Source organism: Oryx dammah, unplaced genomic scaffold (genome assembly GCF_014754425.2).
Source record: "Oryx dammah isolate SB20612 unplaced genomic scaffold, SCBI_Odam_1.1 HiC_scaffold_29, whole genome shotgun sequence".
Classification (NCBI taxonomy): domain Eukaryota; kingdom Metazoa; phylum Chordata; class Mammalia; order Artiodactyla; family Bovidae; genus Oryx; species Oryx dammah.
The window spans coordinates 21,778,843-21,800,517 of record NW_024070213.1 but is presented as its reverse complement, the minus strand read 5'-3'; the positions used below and the strand labels follow the sequence as shown (position 1 = coordinate 21,800,517).

The following is a 21,675-nucleotide window of genomic DNA, read 5'->3' as shown; positions in this document are numbered from 1 at the left end:
AGAAGGGAGGCAGGATCATGCATGAGCTGAGGCTTCAAGCCCCATCTGACTTCACTCATAAAACAAATTCAGGGACTTCCTGGTGATTCAAGGGTTAAGACTCCACCTTTCCACTGCAGGAGACACCAGTTCAAGCCCACATCGGGGACTTAAAATCGCGAATGCAATAAATATATTTCTTTAAAAAAAATTTTTAAGCCAATAGCTTTTTCATTAAAAATAAATAAAACACAAATTCAAGATTAAATTATTAAGAATTTCAAGATGGTGATGGCGGGACATTAGACTCTAAGCACAGGAGCCCCTGTGTATTGTGCCTTAAACAACTATACTGGTGACAATCCCATGAAGCCAGACCTGGAAAGGCCAGTGAGCAAAAGAATCAGTGATGTTCCTCCCAGCTAGATCAATCCATCTTATATAGCTGGTCCTCACATGTTTACCATGACAGCTGAAGCTCCAATAGTTTGGCCTCCTGACTCAAAGAGCTGACTCATTGGAAAAGATCCTGGTGCTGGGAAAGATTGAAGGCAGGAGGAGAAAGGGACGACAGAGGATGAGATGGATGAATGGCATCACCAACTCAATGGACATAGGCTTGAGCAAACTCCAGGAGATAGTGAAGGACAGGGAAGGCTGGTATGTTGCAGTTCATGGGGTCACAAAGAATTGGACACTACCGAGCAACTGAACAACAATGACAGCTGTTTTGGGTATAAAGGGTATATGATGCATTCCCCTAATCAACATTTTTCTTTCTTTCTGATCCTGACCCTTTTGCCACTTCTAAGGGCTTATTCCTCTTAGGGCTTGTCCTCACAATATGAAACATATCAGGAAAGTAACTGGTATAGCAGCAAGAATGGGACCAGGAGTCAGACAATGCTGGCTGTCTCCCCTAACATCCCACCCCTTGGGTACCTCCCTTCATCTCTCTGGGTCTCTGCCTCCCTGTTGTTAAAATCCTCCTATTATCATAGTGGCTTCCTTATTCTTATTAATGAAAGGGTTAGATTAGGTCACCTCTAACATTCCCTCCAGCTTGTTTCTAGGAGAAGGAAACAACACAAAGATGTTTGGCAAAAGGCGTTTGGCCTCTTGACAGTTTTATCTCCGTTTTTAATGGACTTGTTGTAATCAATATACTTTGATTCATCAAAGCCTGAGCTGTTTGGTGTGATGTTGTCACAGCATAAAAGACAAAACGAAGGAGATGTGAGTAATTTGAATGTGTGTAGGCAAAAGGAGCACTCTTTCCTTAGGGCCTAGAGAAGATGGGCTAACTTTATTACCCTAGATTTTAAAATAACAATAATTAGTACTTGAGACAGTTCTTTTATCTCAGGTGCTCAAAGGGCTTTGTGGTCATTAACCCATTAATTCACCTGCCTCAAGCCATCAGAGGGTCAGAAGGAATCTTCTTAGAAGACAAGTATGCCAGGAACTCTAACCTCACAACAGTGAGGAATGCCCATGACTAAAGCCAAAGGGGTTGACCTTCTCTGTCTCTCCTCCAAAGGTCACCAAAATGGTCATCTTGGAAGAATTCAATGGGAAATCCTCTCCTGCTGGTCTAACAGCAACTTCGCCATTCACACGTATCTTTGGGTGAATCCTCCCAGATATCATATTTCAGCATCCGGAAAATCCCTTTACCCTTAATGTAAACTTTATAGAAAAGCTTTTACAGCTTCAGACAGACCATGATTGTGCCCAAAGTGAGTAAAGGGGAGGACACTTCTCCCTAAAATAGTCTTCTCTCAAGGGGAGGGGGAGGTGGGCGGGGGAAACATGGCTTTTTAAAGTTAAGGAGATTCTAGATGATAGAATACCACTTCAGAATGAATTTGTCCAGAGTTTGTTAAGATTCTTATCTCAGGTGGCTTCCATTTAAAAGCATGGGTTGGAAAAACACACTACTAAAAAGTAACTTCGTGTGGCCTGGAATTCTACCCTTAGAATCCTTTCATTAGTCAGTTCATCCATCACCTAGGAGGTGCTCCCTGCAGGGCCAGGTGCTATGAGGACATAAAATGTGGAGCCTAACCCCCAAGCAGCTATAAATCTAACCAAACGGATGAATTACAAATAAAAGAAATTAATAAATGTACTGTTTTTATTGGAAAAGACCCTGATGTTGGGAAAGATTGAGGGCTGGAAAGGGGGATGATAGAGGATGAGATGGTTGGATGGCATCACCAACTCAACGGACATGAGTTTGAACAAATTCCAGGAGATGGTGAAGGACAGGGGAGCCTGGCATGCTGCAGTCCATGGGATTGCAGGGTCACACATGATACACATGATTTAGTAACTGAACAATGACAATTGTTTTTATTATTATTTATTATTTTTTAACTTTTTATTTTGTATCGGAGTATAGCTGATTAACAATGTTATGATAGTTTCAAGTGGAATGCAAAGGGACCCAGCCCTACATGGCCCAGATCACAAGGAAACTTGAAACCACACTATACATGTATCCATTATCACTAAACTCCCGTTCCATCCAGGCTGCCACACAGCACTGAGCAGAGTTCCCTGTGCTCTACAGTAGGACTTTGTTGGTTATCCATTTTAAACATAGCAGTGTGCACATGTCGATCCCAAACTCCCTGATTATCCCTTCCCTTCATCCTTCTCCCCTGGTAACCATAAGTTCCTTCACTAAGTCTGTGAGTCTGTTTCTGTTCTATTATTATTTACTTAAATTCATTTTATTTCTTATGGTTATTCATAAATTGATTAAAACAAATAAAATGGGCAGAAAATATTATTTCTATAACTTTGGACAGTACAGACTGTGAAGTTCCCCGAGGGAGTGATCAGTGAGGGCCAGAGTGATGAGGGCAGGAAGGAGCGCTCACAGAGAAGATAAGACGAACTAGATCTCCAAGGCAGAGAAAGTACCTGGGGAAGAAGCAAGATCAATGGGAATCGAGCACAGAGGATAAATGGGAATAGAATGAAAGGCAGTTCAGGACAGGGACAACCTCCAAGAAAAGGTGAGCAGATGGCAGGGAGAAAAACAAGGCCTGGAGAGGAGAAAGAAATATGGTTGGACGGTGGAAAGAGGGGCCGGACCATGGGGACACTTGAAGCCACATTATAAAGTACTGTATGGGTCTTCAGAAGTCCTCTGTTAGAGCTTCCCTGGTGGTTCATCAGTTAATACTCCATGCTTCCACTGCAGGGGTGCAGGTTCAATTCCTGGCCAAGGAACTAAGATACTACATGCCAAAAAATAAATAAGTAAATAATAGTTTAGAAGCAAATATCCATATATTCAATAACTCATAATAAACCATAATGGAAAAGAATATGAAAAATAATATATATATACAAAGTCAAGTGGTTGAGACATGAAATAACCCAACATTGTAAATCAACTATATTTGTAATTTTTTAAAATTAATTTTAGATAAGTACTACTGTACAGTATAGGGAACTCTACTCAATACTCTATAATGGCCTATACAGGAAAAGAATCCAAAGAAAGAGAATATGCAGGTATCTGTATAATTGATTCACTTTGATATACACATAAAACCAACATTGTAAATCAAGTATACCCCAATAAAATTTTTTTGACTAAATTAAAATTTTAAAAATTATTAATTTTAAAAACAAAACTAAAACCTCCAAACATTTTTTTAGATGCAAATATCCAGGAAAAGAACCAAAGAGTAAGTAAATTTGAAGGGGGGATTAGGGGTGGCCTGTGGGCAGATAGCCTGGACCCTGTCCTGCATGCTGTATTATACATCACCACAAGAGATAAAGAATATGTTATACCAATATGAGCTGGAACTGTTAATTGCACATTCTTCTGTCTTGGGCCCTGGGAAAGCCTCAATGGAATGAGACCCAATAAGAGTGCATTCTGATAAGGGTGAGGGGAGCAAGGAGAGAGGGAAGTTATACCAAAGGCCTCGGCATTCCCAGAAGAGCTGGTCCAGGTAGAGCCCCCACCTTATAGGCAGCCAAAGCTTGAGGAAGGACCTCCAAAGGAGAGGAAAGTGGCAGAGTAGGAAAGTCACATTTCCCTGAAGTCACAGAGATGGCAGCCAGTGGACCTTTGAATGTGCGTGATCCTTCTAACCATTTATGGCTCAGCCAACCTTTGATTCCTTTGGAAACGATGCTCCTTTGGATCTTAAAATCAAAATCAAAATGTGGGAAAGACTCTGGAGATGGCTTTGTAGGGAGTGGTGGTGGTTTAGTCACTAAGTCATGTCCAGCTCTTGCAACCTCATGAAATGTATCCCGCCAGTCTCCTCTGTCCATGGAATTTTCCAGGCAAGAACACTGGAGTGGGTTGCTATTTCCTTTTCCAGGAGATCTTCCTGACCCAGGGATAGAACCCGAGTCTCCTGCTTTGCAGGCAGATTCTTTACCACCAAGCCACTTGAGAAGCTCTTTGTAGGGAGTAGGTCAGAAGAAGAATGATGTGTCCTCATGTGGCCAAGGGAAGGCCTTTTGCAGCCTCCCATCACATCGGCATCTGTGGGGAAAGAGGTGGTCTTTCCTAAAGCCACACCTCCCTCTTCAGGACCTCCCTAAGGTCAAGGTGCCTCTGGTTAGCAGTAAAATGAAAAACAGTTGTTCTCACCAAAGAAATCTCTGTAGACAGGCTGCTGGGAAACTTGAATAGGTGTGTCTTTCTGACCTTCCGGTTCTTTTTATAGGCGCTGTAGGAACCCCAGTAGGTGCCTCCGTCCTTCCGCCCATTTGGGGAGAGATTAAAGACGCTGAGGTTGTCTCTTTCTTACTCACTGGCAGTTACAACCTCGCAGCCACTACAGCCTCAGCCTCCAGCGTGGACACAGAGGAGGTAAGTGGGAATGAAGGGACCATGCTTTCAGCTGTCAGCCTGGGTCACTCAAGCCAGCTGGCTTGGGAATAGCCAGAGAGGAGTGGAACTAGGGGTATTCAGCTGCTACGTACTTGTTTCCAAATGAATATATGTGATTTTTTTTTTTTCTAGACAACGTTACTCAAGACAGAGTTTGGTGCTGCACTCTCCAAAAAATTAATTGAGGGCAGAGACCACTTTGTAATATTCTTTGACAAATGAACAGTGGATATTTAAGCATAATGTGTTGGATTGACTTGAATTAAAAGAAGGAACAGTCATCAAAATGACTGGGAAGAGCCTGTCTCCTTTGAGGAGCACCTCATGTCTTGAATGATCAAATGGTCCATTAATGTTGACAACCCTTGTTCTGGAGCCTGCTATAACTGGAGTCCAGCAATCATACATGTGTTGTCACACAGCCCATCTTTATGAAAAAATTCTGCCTTAGGCTTCAAAAAGCCTTGGTGGAAATTACAACATGAAATTCATGAATGATCCAGAGTCCTCAAGTGAAGATGGTTCTCCTTTCCTAGCAGGACAGAGCTAGGAAAGTTTTGAGGGGTGGATAGTTCTGAGCTATTTCATTCAATGTATCCAGGCATCTTCATCTGGGAATCAGAGATATTATAGTGTCCTGTCCAGGACTACCCAACAGACGTTCTTGTGGGTGAAGGTAAAGTCCTGTTTGTTTCATCTTGGGTGTTTTTTTTTTTTTTGCAGGGGAACAGAAGATCGTTCTAGTGAGGTACCAACAAGTCAACATGTATGAGGACTGCAGGGAGTCCACTGGGGACTATTACTTCCTCTGTGACACTGAGGGGGCATGGGGCATTGTTCTGGAGTCCCTGGCAGCAGTTGGCATAGTGGTTACAGTTATGCTCCTCCTGGCGTTTCTCTTCCTCATGAGAAGGGTCCAAGACTGCGCCCACTGGAATGTCCTCCCCACCCAGTTCCTCTTCCTCCTGGGTGTGCTGGGGCTCTTTGGCCTTGCTTTTGCCTTCATCATCCAGCTGAATCAGCAGACTGCCCCCATCCGCTACTTTCTCTTTGGGGTCCTCTTTGCTCTCTGCTTCTCGTGCCTCTTGGCTCATGCCTCCAACCTGGTGAAGCTGGTCCGGGGTCGAGTCTCCTTCTCTTGGACGACAATTCTGTGCATTGCTATTGGGGTCAGCCTGTTGCAGACCATCATTGCCATTGAGTACGTGACTCTCATCATGACCAGGGGTGGCATGTTTGTGCACATGACACCCTACCAGCTCAACGTGGACTTCGTGGTCCTCCTGGTCTACGTCCTCTTCCTGATGGCCCTCACGTTCTTTGTCTCCAAGACCACCTTCTGTGGCCCTTGTGAGAACTGGAAGCAGCATGGCAGGCTCATCTTTGCCACCGTGCTCGTCTCCATCATCATCTGGGTGGTGTGGATCTCCATGCTCATGAGGGGCAACACACAGCTCCAGCGGCAGCCCCAGTGGGACGACCCCGTCATCTGCATCGCCCTGGTCACCAACGCGTGGGTTTTCCTGCTGCTGTACATTGTCCCGGAGCTGTGCATTCTCTACCGATCGTGTCAGCAGGGTTGCCCCCTGCCAGGCAATGCCTGCCCACTCCCGACTTACGAACGCAGCTTCAGAGCAGAAAACCAGGAGCTCTCAAGAGGTACTCTCTGGGGCACTCGGGGAGGCTCTCTTGTGAGCAAAGCAAGAGGGAGAACAGGGCCAGAGGATAAAGCAGGAAGGAACAAAAAGGGAACGGTCAGGATCTAGTGTTAGTTGCGCAGACACTTCTGACTCTTTGCGACCCCATGGACTGTAGCCCACCAGGCTCCTCTGTCCATGAGATTCTACAGGCAAGAATACTGGAGTGGGTTGCCATTTCCTCCTCCATGGGATCTTCCTGACACAGGGATTGAACCCAGGTCTTCTGCATTGCAGGCAGACTCTTTACTGACTGGACCACCAGGGAAGACCCACGGAGGTAACTAAATAGCTCAAGCCTAGAGAGGCAGACAGAGTCAAGGGTAAACTTTTCTGAAAAATCAATTCATCCAGAATACAGAGATTCATGAGGAAAGGCCAAGACAGAAATGACTCAGAGGTCTCAAATAAAGAGGGTGTAGCTCTGAGGATTCTTACTGGATAAAGAAAGGCACCCACTATAAAATGAGTTTACCAGCCCCAAATTAGGCTTTGGTTGTGCCCTTGCATGACACAGCGTGCTAAGCCCAGATGTTCTGGCCATTAAGAGCAAAAGTCACCCCTGGCAGCAGTGACTGACAGTTTCAAATTTTAAGTCTCAAAACGAACTTCCCCAAACATCATAGTAGACTGATGCATATGACTCATCATCTCATTAGAGTCACAGAGCCCGATCACTTCTGGATGTCTGCTTCACAGACCATTCACTTCTTGAGAGCCTTCAAGGTTTACAAAAAGTGACAGGAAGCGCCATTAAGTGAGAATTCTGAGCAGAGGCTCAGATGTGTAATCATTAATAGAAATAAAGAACTTGCTTATGTGACATTTTCATAATAATTTCTGGGTCAGATTTGAATCCTTATGTAAGACCAAGTCACCTGACTATACATCGTTAAAGAATAAAATGTATTATCCATGATAACAAGGTGACTTGGACTCCAATAATCTGGGGGAATAAATGGCTAATATCAGTGATCTGGAAATACGTCAAAACTCATTAATTCCTTTCTGAAACATCTGGCCCATTATTCATAACCCAGCATCACAGTTTTGCATCCATTTCTGTGTCTTAATAGGCATCTGATTTCTCACAATGTATTTCTAATGTGCAAAGATGGTGTTATTTTACATATTGCATAGCGCACATTATGTTCACCAGGCTCAAAAAAATTAATAGAAGCTTTCCCGTTAAGTCATACACTTTTTGAGCTGTAATCTATGGCTAATTACACATTCAAATTAATTCCTGTTCAGATAGCTGCATCTATTAATTCTGTTCAGTTCAGTTGACCATGAATCGGAAATTGAGACTACACATCCTTCCTAAAGGAGTTTCTCATTGCTTTTGATGATGTGAGGTTCATGGCAGAATTGCAGAGTCAATCTTTCTTGAAATGACTTCTCATGGTTCTCACCAAAAAATAGGATAACTCTTCTATGTCTGCTTTGTTTGCTGTCATATGTCTCTAGGAAACAAAATCAGAGAGAGAGTTCTTAGTGTTTCATAATACCCAAAACACACTGGGACTTCTAACGATCAATTTTCCAAATCCCCCAAAGATTAGGCAGGTATTTAAAGTGTTCTAAGAAATGTCCTATGGAAAAACAAGAGCTTTCAAAAGCACAATGTTTCCTTATAACTATGTTTATTACTAGAGCATTGGTAGAAAATCCATTTCTGCCAGAGATAGTCATTGTCAATGTAATTGGATATTTTGTGGGAAGAAAATTCGGTGGTGTAGAAAAGAACGTGTAGATTGCTCTCCAAAACTGGGCAGAATAACCAGAAACTTAACCTTAGAGAAGGGAATCAGGATGGAGGTTACCTGGAAAAAAGTACAGATGTCAAAAATTAGAAGAATGATTCAAACTCAGGAAAATGTACAAAATGACACCTAGCTTGGAAAAAACATACAAAGAGATGCAAAATAGATAAGAATCAGAGCAGTACAATGTAATATCAATAGTGTAAAAGATTCTAAGTGTTGCTGTAGGTCAAGAGCTGGCAGTGGGAAAGCAGCTCACAGCTGTGTTTGCTTTTGTCTGCTCAAGAAACAATCGCAGTGCTGTGCAGACAGATGTGTGGTCAGCAAGAACAGTCAGGCCTTTGTTCTCAGCGTCGGTCAGTCCCTGATAAGAAAACCAGCTCTGGGATCCACAATCTGGAGAGGTTTGGTGGAAAACCTCAAAGATGGTGAAGGGGTTATATCATTAGACCTACGTGGGAAGGTTAAGAAGATGAAAGTGAGATGGTGGTTCTTAAGCTTTAGATGCCTTTCTCGCCGACATTCAGGTTCTCTCTAAATTCTTTACCAAAACACATTTTGTTCCAGTCTGTGACCCTTCTGATTTATAACTGTGATTGCAGTCACATAATTATTTGATTTACCACTGGGTTCTGGGACCAGAATTAATCGGTTAAAAGAAGAGTAAAGACAAGAGGGGATTAGCAAGGAATTTCACACATATGACAACTTCTGCCCAAGAGGCTGTTGCCCTGTTTTCTGTCTCCAGCTAAAGATGAAGGGTAGAAATAGACCCAAATGGAAACGGGAAGCATTCAGATTAAATGCAAAGAGTTGGTACACTGAAATAAATCAGCAAAGGGGATTAAGGATTTCATTTCCCTGGAAGTCTTTCAAAAGATTAGTCTTTAAAGATTCTCTCTAAAGTGATGTATGGACTTAGTTCAAAAATATAAAAACATCTAGATGAAGAATAAAAATCCAATCAGGCATATTACTACAAAACACCAAGCAAATGGGCATAAAAATTCTGTGCCCTGAGATATAAACATGTTCCTGAAAAACTGCATATCAACTGAATTTTTAAAATCAATTGCTCTTTTAACTGAGAATTTTTAGTGTGATATCATTTGCAAAGATCCTAAACCTAGAATATCAGGGGGACTTCCTGGTGGTCCAGTGGTTAAGACTCCATGCTTCCACAGCAGGGAGTGGGAGTTCGATCCCTGATCAGGGAACTAAGACCCCACATGCCTCGGGATGTGGCAAAAAAAAGCAATATAAATCTAGAATATCAGCCATGAACCTTTTTTTATGAAAGGAAAGCTCCTGTTCTAGTAGTGCCTACTTTATCTGTTTTAGATTGCTTAGAATATTGTTTTATCAAGTTCGCTAAGACCAAGACCCATGTGCATTTTAAAGAATCACATTATTGTGGGCATTTTTTCTATCCCTTGTTTAAATATCTACAGACAAATCTAGTATGATTTTTTGGAAGGTATTAAGACAGAAATGAGGCTATGCAATGTAAAAAAATGAGCCAATGAATAGCAAATGATGGAAAACAGGAGAAAAACGTTCTTGCCAACACAAGCCCTTCAGATTATTTTCCTTACCACAAATACCAGCTTTTGCTCAGCATAGAAAGTGATGATGAGGCTTCAGCTCCTTCAATTACTAAGCACAGAGGTACTTCTCCTGCGTACACAACTGTGATCTGTATGCAACCTTCCTTCGAAGCTTTAACAATGCTCTTTTTTAAATCACAAATTTTAAAAAAAAATGTAGCCTCAGTGGAGAATTTATTTTTAAAGGAAGGAGCCTCTTTGCAAGCCACTGAGCCCCACCCTCCTCAGGTGCTGTTTCCAGGTGAACCTCTGACACTAACCCAGACCTTCCCTCCTTTGGCTTTCAGCCCGAGACAGTGATGGCGCTGAGGAGGATGTGGCATTAACTGCGTATGGTAGCCCCCACTCAGCTGCAGGTAAATGTGCTCATCTGCATTCTCCAAGGAGGGACGGAGGAAGCCCACCTTCCTCAGGCGAGCTGTCAGGCTTCCTCTCCAGTGGCTTTCCTGACCCAAGAGAGGATAGATAAGGCAGGGTCATTCCTCCAGATATGCGGAGCCTGAGCCATCCAGACTGAATCCATGCCAGGGCAGTGCAATGAAGCTAAATCGTGTCTTTTGCTTCTTCCCAAACCGTTCCCAACCCCCCTCTACCACTACCATTGACAATCAATTCTGATGCAGGTGAATGTCCCTGAAAGAAAAGGCAGCTTGAAGGGTTCATGTTGAGAGTGAAGAGGAGCAAGCTCACCACTTTTCACCTTGGGAACAAGGGGGAGGGAGGTTAGAAATATGCATGAGTGTAGGAACTGTTTTTAGCATCAGTTGTCTAAATGCATCTCCTGGACCATGCTGGCTGCCTCTCTGAGTCACTGTCTGGGCCACCCCAAGAACTGGGCTGGGTCTGTCAGGATCATCTGGACGCCCAGATGGGTGCACCCATTTTATGCCTGCAAAAACAGGGACACTGCTGAGTAGAACCAGAGGTATGATGGCTTGAAGACAACAAAGCCAAACAGCCAAAAATACCACTTTGGGACACATTTGTATTATGAGGTCAGAAGTCATTAAGATCTAAGAGAGAAAGCCATGCCCAGACTGCTCATTCAATGAACTGTACTAGGCAACTGTAACTAGGTTAATCCCTTTGGTCTGTTATCTGACGTTGCCTTTTCCTGGAATGACACACAGGCCAGGACATAGCTATATCATTTGCTGTAATTAAGCCTCCAGAGGGTATTTACATGATGAGAAAATGTTCACTATCTCCGCCAAGAACTTCTTGGGTTACTTTCAACTTCCAGTAATTTTGCAAACAGATTCTTATTAATGGCTAAGAGCAAAAATGATGTGGGTAGACTCAACATCTTTTTTCTTTTTTGTTTAATTAACAAAGGATTAAATGATGGTGAAATGATAATATTTCAGGCATAGTTTTGCAGAGTATCATCCCCTATGTTGGCTGAGAAAGCTGTTAATGGCATTTCTTCCGTTGCAGATTGTTGATGCCACACAGAAATATCTCATTCCATGGGCTAAAGGAAGCCCCCAGCAAGATGCAGAATTATAAAGTCCACAGAAAACATGAGTCCTGAAAACCCAGAAGATCATCCTAATGTCGTCCCGATGGGCAAGTGGAAAGCCTATCTGCCGACAAAGCATCCTTCCTTCCCTGCCTCCTGGTCCTCTCCATCCATCTGGGGCCCTTCATCAGGACATTGCCCTTCAAGCACAATTACAATCTTTCTGGCCACCCTACCGTGACTATGTGTCTCTTTCTTCATTCATGTAACTGAAAGATTCTCTTTCCCAGCAATGCCAGGACAAATTGGCATCTCTTACTAATGAGACCAAAAGACCTCAGTTTGATGACCTTAGAGTTATGCTAATGTGACAAAATACAGATGGCAGTAGCAATTTACTATTGGATCACTCCTGTAGCCATTTTTTTAAAAGGGGCCCCTAAATATGATTGACCCAAAATTTGTAATAAATGTCATAGCAGAACCCTCAGGATCTCCACAATTGTACATTTCATGGGCTTGCAATCTGGCAGGTTTCTCCCACAGCTTAAGAACTCCCATGACAGCAAGTATGGCGTAGACATGACTGAGGTCAGTGCCCTGCTTTGATGAACCAGTAATAGAAAGTAAGAGCCACCCGAGTTGATGCTCATAAAGGATTTCAGCATTATCACCCATCCTCCTAGTTTTTATCCCCAAAATGATGACAACAACACCTTCAACATAATTTTGGTTTGTTTAGTTTCAAAGGTGAGAGGTGTTTGAGTCAGCTAACAAATTTCAGTAAACCCATTAAAGACATATAGGATGGCTAATGTTGTTTCCCAAGATGTTTCCCCTAAAATCAGTAAAGGTAAAATGAAACCTCTTTGTACCAAATTGCCTCTGAGGCTTATCCTCATTTTATCAAACTTTGGACCATGTGTTAGTTAGATTTGGGGGCTTGTAAAGCTGCAAAGTGTCTCCTTCAGGCTGTCTGAGGAATGGAACTGTAAGGTTACACCTTTCAGGAAAGAGAAAACCCTCTCTGGGAACCCTCTACAGTCCCTCAGCCAGCTTCATAGAGATGGAACACCGTCAGGTATTGAGGGGACCCTGCTTTCTCCCGCCCCATTCCCACAACCACCCCTCTCCTAACACTTTGACACTTTCCTCACTATTTCTTTTTGTGGTATTTTTACTTATCCAGCGGGCTCATTTTCTCCCTGTAGGGCATAATTCAGATTCCTGAGAGAGACTCTGATTGGTTCAGCTGATCGCCGTGTCTCTGATTGGGCGCTCTTTTGCATTGGCCCACCTGTTAATTTATAATCACCCTGTGGATTGGCTGTCTTTGGGCGCACTCACCACTGATCCCTTCAGCTGTGTTTGGCGTGATCGTGTGGTACAGACTTGACTGCATATGTCTGCTTCCTCAGTGAGACACTCCTGGGCAGGGAATTATGCTCTGGGCAGCTAGGGAGCAATAACATGCACCGTGAGTGACCAACTCCAGAAAGATGAATCCAGGAAAATATAATTTTATAAAAATTATAGAATATCTTTATGAAAATATCAATTCTTTTGAGTTTATGTAGCAACTCACATAACGCTAAACACCTCAATCATCTTCTGAGTTGGGATCCATGAGGAACCACTTAAAAGAACAGATAAAACTATTAATGATTAGCTTGTGTTCTTAGTTGCTCAGTCGCATCCGACTCTTTGTGGCCCCATGGACTGTGGCCTGCCAGGCTCCTCTGTCCATGGGATTTCCCAGGCAAGAATACTGGAGTGGGTTACCATTTCCTCCTCCAGGGGATCTTCCTGGATCGGGGATTGAACCCACATCTCTTGTGTCTCCTGCATTGGCAGGTGGGTTCTTTACCACTAGCACCACCTGGGAAGCCCATGATTAGCATGTTGCAGTCAATTAATCAATTCAATAAGTAGTATTTGAAGATCTAAACACACTTACTGAGACTTCCGTGGTGGTCCAGTGGTTAGGAATCCGCCTTGCAATGCAGGGGATGGGAGAAAGTTTCCATCCTTGGTGGGGGAACTAAGATCCCTACATGCCAAGGAGCAACTAAGCCAGAGAGCTGCAGCTACTGAGCCTGTGCACTCCAGAGCCCAGGCACCACAACTAGAGAGTCCGTGAGGCACAGTCAAAGGTCCTGCATGACGCAACAAATGTCCTATGTGCCGCAACTAAGACTTGTCACAGCCAAATAAAGAAAATATGTGTGTGGGTGCTAAGTCGTGTCCGACTCTTTTCGACTCCATGGACTATGGTCCACCAGGCTTCTCTGTCCATGGGATTTCCCAAGCAAGAATACTGGAGCGGGTTTTCATTTCCTCCTCCAGGGGATATTCCTGACCCAGGGACCAAACCCACATCTCCTGTGTCTCCTGCATTACAGGGGAATTCTTTATCTGCTGAGCCATCGAGGAAGCCCATAAACAAAATAAATAAACTCACTTCCTGGATGTGAAAGCTATCTATTCTCTTAAACATTTTAGATCATCTTCTGATTTTATTTATTTACCAAAAGAAAGCGTATCAATGAAAAAATTCATTATAAAACACCTTTCTGGTGGAGCATGGCTGATATGCTCAAGCTAAATGAAATATCTTCCCATGTAAAATTGATATCTTTCATCTTGATGATTTTTTTCCCTGATCCAGAGCATCAGAGATTTGTTTCCCTCCACATTACATTTCATGAACTCCTCATAAGCTTAAAGTCCTTGTTGTTGCTGTTCAGTCACCCAGTTGTGTCCAACTCTGCAACCCCATGGACTGGAGCATGGTAGGCCTCCCTGTCCCTCACCATCTCCCAGAGTTTTCCCAAGTTCATCTTCATTGCATTGGTGATGGGTTCAGCCATCTCATCCTCTGATGCCCTCTTCTCCTTCTGCCCTCCATCTTTCCCAGCATCAGGACTTTTCCAATGAGTTGTCTGTTCACATCCGATGACCAAAATCCTGGCGCTTCAGCTTCAATGTCAGTCCTCCTAGTGAATATTCAGGGTTGATCTCCCTTAAGATTGACTGGCTTGATCTCCTTGCTGACCAAGGGACTTTCAGGAGTCTTCTCCAGCACCACAGTTCGAAGGCATCAATTCTTTAGCGTTCTGCCTTCTTTATGGTCCAGCTCTCACAACTGTATGTGACCACTGGGAAGACTATAGCCCTGATTATACAGACCTTTGTTGGCAGAGTGTCTCTGCATTTCGATACACTGTCTGGTTTTGTCATTGCTTTCCTGCCAAGAAGTAATCATCTTCTGATTTCATGGCTGCAGTCACCATCTGCAGTGATTTTGGAGCCCAAGAAGAGGAAATCTGTCACTATTTCCACCTTTCCCCCTTCCATTTGCCATGCAGTAATGGGGCCGGATGCCATGATCTTAGGTTTTTTTTTTTAATATTTAGTCTTAAGCCAGCTCTTTAAAAAGGTCTTATGCCTTATTTTAGCCTGTGGTCAGGTCTAGAATAAGATACCACATGCTGCGGAGCATAGTTGCCTGCGAGCTGCAACTACTGAGCCCACATACTCTGGAACCCAAGCACCACAACATTGATGAAGTTTCCTCATTCGCTATAGCCATTATTCTTTCTTCTTTTAAAAAATACTCCCTTTTCTTGGAATTCTGTCTACTTCATATTGGCCAGATTCATGACTTCGCAGCCTTCTTTTCCTCCTTCCACCACCAGTTCTAAATCTACCTTTTCCCAGAAACTCTCTGAAGACATGGGACCAACAGGACTGTCCCACATGAAACCTTACTTAACTTGTGGCAGAATGAAAGTCTCTTTTTTCCTTCAAACTCAGATGGTTAACAAGATCGTTCTGTAGCCTCTTCCTCAGAATAAGCCTAATCATGTATTTCAAAAGTGCACAATTCATGAGAAATAAACTAGAAAATCTTTTTCTGCTTCCTTGATACAAAAGCCTCTGTATTTTGCATATAAAGGAATGCTTCTCAATTAACATTGAATGGGAGTGAATATCCTTAACTTCTAAGATGTCATGCTTGACATCTGAATAAAGAAAGACTTTCTCTTGGAGTTGTTTAAAATGTTCTAGTCAGACATGACCTAGTGACTGAACAGCAACAAAATGGCTCAGACCAGTTTCAAACTGCTGGCCTCCAGTGGGAGATCTTGTTTGCCTATCTATCTTCAAAGATAGACTAGTTATAATTAAGTTTGCATTTTAACATATATCAGAACTTAGTTATTCAAAGAACTTCCAAGGCATAAACGTGCACCTTTACTTAAAACATTATTAGGGCCTTTCAGGGACTGTCTTCAAGAACATCTCAGGAGTCTTCCCTGGTGGTTCAGAGTTAAAGAACCCATCTGCCAACGCAGGAGATACAGGTTTGATCCCTGATCCTGGAAGATCCCACAAGCCTTGGAGCAACCAAGCCCGTAAGACACAACTATTGAGTCTGTGCTCTAGAGCCTGGGAGCCGCAACTACTGAATTCACCTGCTGCAACTCCTGAAGCCCTCGCACTCTGGAGCCTGTGTTCTACAGCAAGATAAGCTATTGCAATGATAAGCTTGTGCACCACAACTAGAGAGTAACCCCCACTAACCACGACCAGAGAAAGCCCTCCCAGCAACGAAGACTCAGCACAGCCAAAAATAAATAAGTACAATTAAAATTTTTAAAAGTAACCTATAAAAAAAGAATGTCTCAGGAAAATCAGAAGGATTGGGTGACTAGGATGATCAAACTGTCAGATCAGAGAGGTGAGTTCAGGGGTGAAATTTCTTTAATGAAATCCAGCCAATTTGATTCAAATTCTCCAGAATTTGAAGCTCCAATACTTTGACCACCTGATACGAAGAGCCAACTCATTAGAGAAGACCTTGATGCTGGGAAAGATTGAAGGCAGGAGGAGAAGGGGATGACAGAGGATGAGATGGTTGGATGGCATCATCAACTCAATGGACGTGAATTTGAACAAACTCCGGGAGACAGTGAAGGACAGGGAAGCCTGGCATTTTGCAGTCATGGGGTCACAAAGAGTCAGACCCAACTGAGCAACTGAACAACAACAACTGTGGCTGCTAAAGGAGGGGATCAATAATGTCACAGCACCCTTTGGGGTGATGGAGGAAAACAGAGGCCAATGAATGAGCCATGTTCGTGGCTGAAAAGACTGAAATGGGGAACGCACAGAATTATTATCTATGGTCCCTTTGAGCTGCGTAAGGTCTTCCATGGATGCATCCCAATTCTGTGTTAAGATTTCAGAAGTCAGTGTTTCCTAGAGTGAATTCAAAGCATTTCTTTTTTAAAAACTTTTTATTTTCTACTGGAGTAGAGCAGAGTAACAGGCAATGTTATGATAGTTTCAGATGAATAGGAAAGGCACTCAGTCATACATATATATGTATCCATTCTCTCCCAAACTCCCTCCCATCCAGGGTGTCACATAGCATTGAGCAGAACTCCCTTGCTATACAGTCAGTCCTTGTTTGTTATCCATTTTAAATATAGCAGAGTGTACACGTCCATCCCAAACTCCCTGACTATCCCTTCCCCACATCCTTTCTCCCTTCTTCCTGCAACCATAAGTTCTGAATTCAAAGCATTTCTATCCACTGCTGGAACCAACACTCTAAAGAAGGAAAGATACTCTGCTGCTCCAGAGTAATTCTGCATTCATATTGGCATTTTGCATGCCTGTAAACCTTCCCTAGTGGCTCTGATGGTAAAGAATCTGCCTGCAATGCAGGAGGCCCGGTTTCAATCCCTGGGTTGGGAAGCTCCCCTGGTGAAGGGCATGGCAACCCACTCTAGTATTCTTGCCTGGAGAATCCCATGGACAGAGGAGCCTGGTGGGCTATTGTCCATAGGGTCACAAAGAGTCAGACATGACTGAAGTGACTTAGCACGCAAAGTGTATCTAAATATTCTTGCCTAAAACCATGCTTGTCTGCCAAGTAGTCAAACAGCATCTGACCGTCCCTGGCTGACTGCATTTGCCCCGGAGTTTCTAGATCTTCTAACGTCTTCACAGTTGGTTCAGTTTCTACCTGAAGCTGTTTCAGTTGTGCAACAATAGTGGTTCTTTTTTTCTCCCAATGCATGAGGAAGGCGGGCCAGCGCACTGAGCACAGGCAGCGGCGGCGGTGGCGGCGGGCGCACTCAGCGTGGCCGAGAGCTACCCCACGTCCCAGGTCAGGGGCAGCGGCCTAGAGTGCCAGGCTGCCACAGCGCAGGAACGCCCAAGAGGAGCTACCCCGCAACCGAGGTCGGGGGTGATGGCCGGGAGGAGCCACCCCGCGTCCGAGGCCAGGGGCGGCGCCCGAGCCCAAGGGCGGCAGCAGGAAGGAGCAACCCCACGCCGGAGGCCAGCGCAGCGACCGGGAGCAGCAACCCCAGGCCCAAGGCTATGGGCGGCAACCGGGAGGGGCACCCCCACATCCAAGGAGTGGTGGCTGCGTGGGCACAGGAGGGCCTAGAGGAGCCATCCCACGTTGAAGGTCAGGAAGGGCAGCAGGAGGAGATACCCCTCATCCAAGGTAAGGAGCAGCGGCTGTGCTTTGCTGGAGCAGCCGTGAAGAGGTACCCCACGCCCAAGGTAAGAGAAATTCAAGTAAGATGGTAGGTGTTGCATGAGGGCATCAGAGGGCAGACACACTGAAATCATACTCACAGAAATCTAGTCAATCTAATCACACTAGGACCACAGCCTTGTCTAACTCAATGAAACTAAGCCATGCCCTTGAGGCAACCCAAGACAGGTGGGTCATGGTGGAGAGGTCTGACAGGTTGTGGTCCACTGGAGAAGGGAATGGCAAACCACTTCAGTATTCTTGCCTTGAGAAATCCATGAAAAGGCAAAATGATAGGATACTGAAAGAGGTACTCCCCAGGTCAGTAGGTGCCCAGTATGCTACTGGAGGTCAGTGGAGAAATAACTCCAGAAAGAATGAAGGGATGGAGCCAAAGCAAAAACAATACCCAGCTGTGGATGTGACTGGTGATAGAAGCAAGGTCCGATGCTGTAAAGAACAATATTGCATAGGAACCTGGAATGTCAGATCCATGAATCAAGGCAAATTGGAAGTGGTCACACAGGAGATGGCAAGAGTGAACGTTGACCTTCTAGGAATCAGTGAACTAAAATGGACTGGAATGGGTGAATTTAACTCAGATGACCATTATATCTACTACTGCGGGCAAGAATCCCTTAGAAGAAATGGAGTAGCCATCATGGTCAACAGAAGAGTCCAAAATGCAGTACTTGGATGCAATCTCAAAAACGACAGAATGATCTCTGTTTGTTTCCAAGGCAAACCATTCAATATCACAGTAATCCAAGTCTATGCCCCAACCAGTAATGCTGAAGAAGCTGAAGTTGAACGGTTCTATGAAGACCTACAAGACCTTTTAGAACTAACACCCAAAAAAGATGTCCTTTTCATTATAGGGGACTGGAATCCAAAAGTAGGAAGTCAAGAAACACCTGGAGTAACAGGCAAATTTGGCCTTGGAGTACGGAATGAAGCAGGGCAAAGACTAATAGAGTTTTGCCAAGAAAGTGCACTGGTCATAGCAAACACCCTCTTCCAACAACACAAGAGAAGACTCTACACATGGACATCACCAGAGGGTCAACACCGAAATCAGATTGATTATATTCTCTGCAGCAAAAGATGGAGAAGCTCTATACAGTCAACAAAAACAAGACCAGGAGCTGACTGTGGCTCAGATCATGAACTCCTTATTGCCAAATTCAGACTGAAATTGAAGAAAACAGGGAAAACCGTTAGACCATTCAGGTATGACCTCAATGAAATCCCTTATGATTATACAGTGGAAGTGAGAAATAGATTTAAGGGCCTAAATCTGATAGAGTGCCTGATGAACTATGGAATGAAGTTCATGACATTGTATAGGAGGCAGGGAGCAAGACCATCCCCATGGAAAAGAAATGCAAAAAAGCAAAATGGCTGTCTGGGGAGGCCTTACAAATAGCTGTGAAAAGAAGACAAGCAAAAAGCCAAGGAGAAAAGGAAAGATATAAGCATCTGAATGCAGAGTAGCAAGAAGAGATAAGAAAGCCTTCTTCAGCGATCAATGCAAAGAAATAGAGGAAAACAGCAGAATGGGAAAGACTAGAGATCTCTTCAAGAAAATTAGAGATACCAAGGGAACATTTCATGCAAAGATGGGCTCCATAAAGGACAGAAATGGTCTGGACCTTACAGAAGCAGAAGATATTAAGAAGAGATGGCAAGAATACACAGAAGAACTGTACAAAAAGGATCTTCATGACCTGGATAAACATGATGGTGTGATCACTCATCTAGAGCCAGACATCCTGGAATGTGAAGTCAAGTGGGCCTTAGAAAGCATCACTACGAACAAAGCTAGTGGAGGTGATGGAATTCCAGTTGAGCTGTTTCAAATCCTGAAAGATGATGCTGTGAAAGTGCTGCACTCAATAGGCCAGCAAATTGGGAAAACTCAGCAGTGGCCACAGGACTGGAAAAGATCAGTTTTCATTCCAATCCCAAAGAAAGGAAATGCCAAAGAATGTTCAAACTACCGCACAATTGCACTCATCTCACACGCTAGTAAAGTAATGCTCAAAATTCTCCAAGCCAGGCTTCAGCAATACGTGAACCATGAACTTCCTGATGTTCAAGCTGGTTTGAGAACAGGCAGAGGGACCAGAGATCAAATTGCCAACATCCGCTGGATCATCGAAAAAGCAAGAGAGTTCCAGAAAAACATCTATTTCTGCTTTATTGACTATGCCAAAGCCTTTGTGTGGATCACAAGAAACTGTGGAAAATTCTGAGAGAGATGGGAATACCAGACCACCTGACCTGCCTCTTGAGAAATCTGTATGCAGGTCAGGAAGCAATGGTTAGAACTGGACATGGAAGCACAGACTGGTTCCAAATAGGAAAAGGAGTGTGTCAAGGCTGTATATTGTCACCCTGCTTATTTAACTTCTATGCAGAGTACATCATGAGAAACGCTGGACTGGAAGAAACACAAGCTGGAATCAAGATTGCCGGGAGAAATATCAATAACCTCAGACATGCAGATGACACCACCCTTATGGCAGAAAGTGAAGAGGAACTAAAAAGCCTCTTGATGAAAGTAAAAGAGGAGAGTGAAAAAGTTGGCTTAAAGCATAACACTCAGAAAACGAAGATCATGGCATCCGGTCCCATCACTCCATGGGAAATAGATGGGGAAACAGTAGAAACAGTGTCAGACTATTTTGGGGGGCTCCAAAATCACTGCAGATGGTGACTGGAGCCATGAAATTAAAAGACACTTACTCCTTGGAAGAAAAGTTATGAGCAACCTAGATAGCATATTCAAAAGCAGAGACATTACTTTGCCAAATAAGGTCCGTCTAGTCAAGGCTATGGTTTTTCCTGTGGTCATGTATGGATGTGAGAGTTGGACTGTGAAGAAGGCTGAGCGCTGAAGAATTGATGCTTTTGAACTGTGGTGTTGGAGAAGACTCTTGAGAGTCCCTTGGACTGCAAGGAGATCCAACCAGTCCATTCTGAAGGAGATCAGCCCTGGGATTTCTTTGGTGGGAATGATGCTAAAGCTGCAACTCCAGTCCTTTGGTCACCTCATGTGAAGAGTTGACTCATTGGAGAAGACTTTGATGCTGGGAGGGATTGGGGGCAGGAGGAGAAGGGGACGACGAGGATGAGATGGCTGGATGGCATCACCGACTCAATGGTCGTGACTCTGAGTGAACTCCAGGAGTTGGTGATGGACAGGGAGGCCTAGCGTGCTGTGATTCATGGGGTCCCAAAGAGCTGGACATGACTGAGTGACTGAACTGAACTGAACTGAGCTGATAGCAAAGCCTACCACATTGGTATCACTAAGAAGATCCTATTTACCTTGTGACAATTCTTTTTCATTGTTTAATCTCCCTTACAGAGAGAAATTCAAGCAATGGAAAGACTAGATGCTGATCCAAAAAGTGTATGATGCTAGTAGCCAAGTCATCCCCGCCATCTTGCCAAGGAAAAGGATACAGTTTTAATACTGATCTCATCCACTGCTCAAAGAACTACAAGTACACTTTGGAAATACTATTGTCTATTTTTCTAGATTTTTCTAAAGCTAGTGGAACTGTTAGAATTTAAAGCCTGTTTAGGATGTGGTTAAATCAACTCTGGTTTGGAAAAGAATCCTCTGGGCAGATTTATATTTAATGTAAAAATTAAGAGTAGGATATTGACTTTTCTATGTTCTTGGAGAAACCCTTTCACATCTAAACGTTTGACATTTGA

General features: G+C 43.7%; 1 protein-coding gene and 1 pseudogene across 3 annotated transcripts; one reads left to right on the top strand and one right to left on the bottom strand.

The window, feature by feature from the left end:
* The first annotated feature begins 4,623 nt into the window (after positions 1 to 4,623).
* On the top strand, positions 4,624 to 11,622 carry GPRC5D (G protein-coupled receptor class C group 5 member D). Of its 3 annotated transcripts, XM_040235218.1 has the most exons (4): positions 4,624 to 4,834; positions 5,579 to 6,514; positions 10,213 to 10,281; positions 11,363 to 11,622. In XM_040235218.1, the coding sequence occupies exons 2-4, from the start codon at positions 5,620 to 5,622 to the stop codon at positions 11,368 to 11,370; spliced, it is 972 nt and encodes a 323-aa protein (XP_040091152.1). In that variant the 5' UTR covers positions 4,624 to 4,834; positions 5,579 to 5,619; the 3' UTR covers positions 11,371 to 11,622. The 3 variants fall into 3 exon arrangements, with proteins under 3 accessions (XP_040091152.1, XP_040091153.1, XP_040091154.1); XM_040235219.1 differs by lacking the exon at positions 10,213 to 10,281 and having other exon boundaries at positions 4,625 to 4,834; XM_040235220.1 differs by lacking the exon at positions 4,624 to 4,834 and having other exon boundaries at positions 5,164 to 6,514; positions 10,213 to 10,267; positions 11,350 to 11,622.
* Positions 11,623 to 15,025: 3,403 nt separating this feature from the next.
* On the bottom strand, positions 15,026 to 21,437 carry LOC120857985 (annotated as a pseudogene).
* Between the last annotated feature and the right edge of the window lie 238 nt (positions 21,438 to 21,675).